General features: G+C 64.8%; 1 protein-coding gene across 1 annotated transcript in view; it reads left to right on the top strand.

Moving 5' to 3' along the window:
• Positions 1 to 3,586, top strand: part of LOC112125563 (calcium-binding protein 2-like) — a 3,758-nt gene extending 172 nt beyond the window's left edge. The window contains exons 2-6 of the mRNA XM_026661146.1: positions 1,072 to 1,102; positions 1,516 to 1,650; positions 2,396 to 2,505; positions 3,080 to 3,227; positions 3,561 to 3,586. Coding sequence (XP_026516931.1) covers positions 1,072 to 1,102; positions 1,516 to 1,650; positions 2,396 to 2,505; positions 3,080 to 3,227; positions 3,561 to 3,586 — 450 coding nt within the window. The remainder of the gene's footprint in view (positions 1 to 1,071; positions 1,103 to 1,515; positions 1,651 to 2,395; positions 2,506 to 3,079; positions 3,228 to 3,560) is intronic.
• Positions 3,587 to 4,846: the final 1,260 nt, after the last annotated feature.

The following is a 4,846-nucleotide window of genomic DNA, read 5'->3' as shown; positions in this document are numbered from 1 at the left end:
TCCCACACCTCCATCTTCCTGCACCAGAGCATCACCATCACCCAGCTTGTACGTACCCCGTGCCCCCTCCCACACCCACTGCCCCTCACACACTTCTACCCGGACACTGCCCCGCGCCCACCTTCCTCTGCCCACCTCCCCGTGCCCACCTCCACACGGCCTCCTCCCCACACCCACCACCTGTGCCCACCTCCCCACGCCCACTGTCCTGCGCCCACTGCCCCGCAGCCACCTCCTCACAGCCACCGCCCTGTGCCCATCTCCCATGGCTTAACTCTGACCCTGGGCCTGCAGGCCCCAGCCACTCTGTCTCTCTCCATAGCACCTGCAGGGAATGCAGCTGAGCCAGCGCTTTGCAGGGTGCAGCGACCCCCAGAAGCCTTGGCCACCTGGCTCAGAGGCCTTAGGTTGGCACAGGGAGCCAAAGGTGCAGCCAGGGTTCAGCCTGGCCAATGCCAGAGCCTCCTTGAGCCATGCTGCTGGAGAAGCCAGCCTGGCCCCTTCTTCCTGCCACAGGGGATTCCCTGGTCTCTGCAGGGTCTGCCGTTCCCCCAGACAGTCCCAGTGGCTCTGTCGCAAATCCCTGGCCTGAGCTCCCATGGCCAGGGAGCGAACAAGTGATGCCAAGGGGCGGGGACAGAGTCCTACGGCTAGTTTATCCCACATTCCTCACAGCTTGTACCTGCCCCTCTGCACCATGCCCTGCTCCCACGCCTCCTCCCCGTCGCCCAGCTCAAAGGTATGTATGCCCACCCTCGCCGGTTCCTCCCCCACGCCCTCCTTCCTACGCCCCCCTCCACTGGCCGCTGCAACCCACGCCCCCACTCTCCATCCAGCACTTGCCCTGCAGCGCCCCATGCCAGCCCTGCCCACGGAGCTGCCAGCACCTGCGTCGTGCAGCCACGGAGAGGCCACGCAGGGCACCCATGACGTGGACCCAGGGTCTAGCAGAGGGGTCCCAGATGCTGAGCTCAGGGGAGCCCTTGGGCAGGCTGGGCCAGGGCCTGGCTGGGGGAAGGATCCGCAGCAGCCGCTACCCTCTGACCGCTCCCAATTCTCCTTCCTCCCCAGGACCGAGAGCTGCGGCCGGAGGAGATCGAAGGTAAAGGAGGGAGCGGGACCATGGGACGGGGCCAGCTTGCCCCGCTGGGGATCCACCCCCAGCCACCTGCGAGTGCTGCACCCACCCACCACGCCCAGGGACATGGGGCTGTGCCCCTCTAGGCAGTGCTGGCTTCGATCCAGCCCCAGGGCAGGCGACTGGCTGGCTCAGGGGGGACGGGGACTGGAGCACGGGGCCTTTCCCCTCTAGGGGTCTCCTTCAACTATCCCGCCCCCGTGGAGCACTGTGGGATATGTAACGAGTTTGGTGGGTCTCAACCCAGATTCCTGTGGACCCATGTCCCTGTCCGTGGCTGGTGCATGGGGCACCCTCGTTGAGGGGCAGGCTATGGTGTCGGGGTGCCCTGTGGTGCCCAGCACCCCACGCACTGTCACGGCGTCTCCCCTGCCCAGAGCTGAAGGAAGCCTTCCGAGAATTCGACAAGGACCGTGACGGGTACATCAGCTACAAGGACCTGGGCGAGTGCATGCGCACCATGGGCTACATGCCCACCGAGATGGAGCTCATCGAGCTGTCGCAGCAGATCAGTACGTGCCCATGCCCGCCCGCTGGGGGAGGCACAGCGCCCCCGCCAGGGAGCTCCCTGCTGGGCATGGCCCAGCCCCTGCAGAGCTGCAGACCCCTCGCCCTTGGCACAAACCCCGTCAGGTCCCCTTCCACGCGCACCCGCCCACCACCCTGCGCCCACCTCCACACGCCCTGCGCCCCTTGGGCCCCCCGTCGCCCCAGGTCACAGATCCCATCAGCCCCCCATAGCCCTGGGGCACAGACCCCATCAGACCCCCTTCCTGCAAGTCACAGACCCCATCGAGCCTCCCATCATCCCAGGTCACAGATCCCGTTAGCCCCCCCACTCCCCATAGTCCCAGGTCACAGACCCCGTCAGCACCCCCATTGCCCCAGGTCACAGATCCCGTTAGCTCCCCCATCGCCGTGGGTCACAGATCCCATCAGCCCCCCCACAGTATAGCCCTGGGTCACAGACCCCATCAGGCCCCCTTCCTGCAGGTCACAGACCTCGTGAGGTCACCCCCTCACACACACCCCATCGGTTGCCCCAGGACAGAGACCCCATCAGACCTCCCTCCCATGGATCACAAACCCCACAGGCCTCCCCTCCCATGGGGTACAGACTCCGTCAGGCACCTCTCCTCCAGGACGTGGTCCCTCATCACCCCCGCCTCCCGTGGGGCAGAGTCCCCCGCCAGGACCCCACACTAGGCACAGTTCCCATCCCTCCCCATCCTGCGTAACAGCGTCCATGTCTCACAGCTGGGGGGAAGGTGGATTTCGATGACTTTGTGGAGCTGATGGGCCCCAAGATGCTGGCAGAGACGGCCGACATGATTGGGGTGAAGGAGCTACGGGACGCCTTCCGCGAGGTGAGAGCCCGGCGTGGCCCCACGCGCCCCACACACTCTGTGTGGTCCAGCCATGGGCTTCCAGTGGTGCCCAGTTGTGTACCCCCAATGGCACCACCCCATTGATGCCACAGCCTATAGGGCAGAGCAGGGAACAGACACAAGGCAGCTGAACTGGCTCCCGGCAAAGGGAGGGAGTTGGGCAGTCGGGCCGGGCATGAGGAGGGGAGCCGGGGCAAGGGGTGGGTGGCTGAGGTAACGGGGTTAGGCGGTTGGGGCAGGGCAGGGGGCAGGTCTGGGAGTGTGACAGGGAGTAGGGGGGCAGTGGGCCCAGGAGGGCGGTGTGGGGGATGGCTCGTGTGAGTGGGCAGGCCTATGGATGCGGGGGAGGTATTGGGGGTGGGTGGGCAGGGCAATGCCAGGGACAGGCAGAGCCAGATGCGGCCAGGGCTGTCTTGAGGGTGCAGCAGGGTGGGTTGGGCCCGGGGGTTAGGTGGGGGCCAGGCCCAGGTGTGGGCAGAGGTGCCCTGGGGCAGCCCAGGGACAAGGGGGATCTGCGCCCAGCCCAGCTATCTGCCTAGCGCTCTCCCCGCAGTTCGACACCAATGGGGACGGGCGGATCAGCACAGCCGAGCTGCGCGAGGCCATGCGCAAGCTGTTGGGCCAGCAACTCAACTACCGCGAGGTGGACGAAATCCTCAAGGACGTGGATCTCAATGGGGACGGCCTGGTGGATTTCGAAGGTACTGTGTGGGCAAGGCAGTGAGGTCTAATGGTTAGAGCTGGGGGGCTGGGAACCAGGACTCCTGGCTTCCATCCCCAGCTATGGGAAGGGAGTGAGGTCTGGTGGGTTAGAGCAGTGGAGGCTGGGAGCCAGGACTCCTGGGTTCCATCCCCAGCTCTGGGATGAGAGTGGGGTCTGGTGGGTTAGAGCAGCGGAGGCTGGGAGCCAGGACTCCTGGGTTCCATCCCCAGCTCTGGGAAGGGAAGGGGGCCTAATGGGTTGGGGGAGGTACCAGGACTTCTGGGTTCTTTGTCTTCACTGCCCTAACAGTGTCCTTGGGTTGCTCTGGCAGAGTTTGTGCGAATGATGTCACGCTGAGGCAACAAGTGCCAGTGCAGGGTGCGGGACAAGAGCCCTGCTGTGCCTTACGGAGAGGAGGGGGCTGCAGAGAGCTGGCTCCAGCGGCAGCTTGGAGGGTCCGGACACCAGAGCAGCACAACGCGCAAGCACTGAGCAAGGACCTCACCTCTCCAGTGCCGGCCCTGCCACAGTGCACCCCGACCCCCCACACCGGCCCCGCTGCTGAGCTCTGCCTGCACCCCAGCCTGCTCATCCTGCACCCCAACCCCACACTGGCCCCTGGTCCACTCTGCCCGCACCCCCAGATGGCTCCGCCCGCACCTCAGTCCATGCCATCCCTTGCTCCTGAGATTGGCCTGCACCTCCAAGCCCTGGAGCAGGCCAGTGCCTGGAACACGGACTCAGCCAGGCATATACCTTATATCAAAGTGCTGCTCCCTGGCTCCAACAATGCTGCCCCTCTCACCTCATCCCTGCTCCTGATCCCACCCTTTACTCTGCCCCACCATCCTGACCTTGCCCCTAACACTGCCCCCCCCCACACCAAGCCCTCCCCCCAAACACTGCAATCCAACCCAGGTAACACTGTTCCCAACACCCCAAACCTGCCCCTGACCTAGGGCTGTCCCTGGCATGACACCCCGGCAATCTGCATTCACCCCAATGCTGCCCCCCTGACCTTGCCCCATATGCTGCCCCCCACACTCCGACCTTGACCTGGGACTCCAACGCAGACCCCTGCACTCCAATCCTAACGCTGCCCTCTGCATCCTGACCTTGCCCCGCCCCTAATGCTGACCCCTGCACCCAACACCCACCCTTGCACCTTGACCCTGAACGGTAATGTGGACCCCCACATGCTGACTGTGCCTCCTGCACCCTGCCCCTAATGCTGCCCCTTGCACTCCAACCCCAATGCTGCCTTCCACACCCTGGCCCCACTCCCCAACCCAAATGCTGCCCCCTGCACCTGTCCAATTCTCCAGTCAGGTTCCCAGTAGGTTTAGAGTGTGTGTCCCCCTGAGCCCGCCCAGCCTGTGCCCATTGCTTGTCCCCCAAGGTGTTCTGCTTGTGAGCCCAATAGATGATCTAATAAAGTGTTGTTCTTCTTCACACCTGAGTAGGGAGAGTGCAGAGGGGGTACCGGGGGGCGAGGAGGGCAGCCCTTCCCAAGCTCTCACCATCACCACCCCCCTAGGTGCTGCTGCCAACTCTGGTGCGAGTGGGGTCTGGGCTACATGGGGGGGAGGGCAGTTAGGGTCAGACATGGGGTGGGAT

This window comes from Terrapene carolina, unplaced genomic scaffold (assembly GCF_002925995.2).
Source record: "Terrapene carolina triunguis isolate 2854851 unplaced genomic scaffold, T_m_triunguis-2.0 Scaffold926, whole genome shotgun sequence".
Lineage (NCBI taxonomy): Eukaryota > Metazoa > Chordata > Testudines > Emydidae > Terrapene > Terrapene triunguis.
Note: the sequence above shows the minus strand (reverse complement) of the source record. Positions and strands in the feature narration are given on the sequence as shown.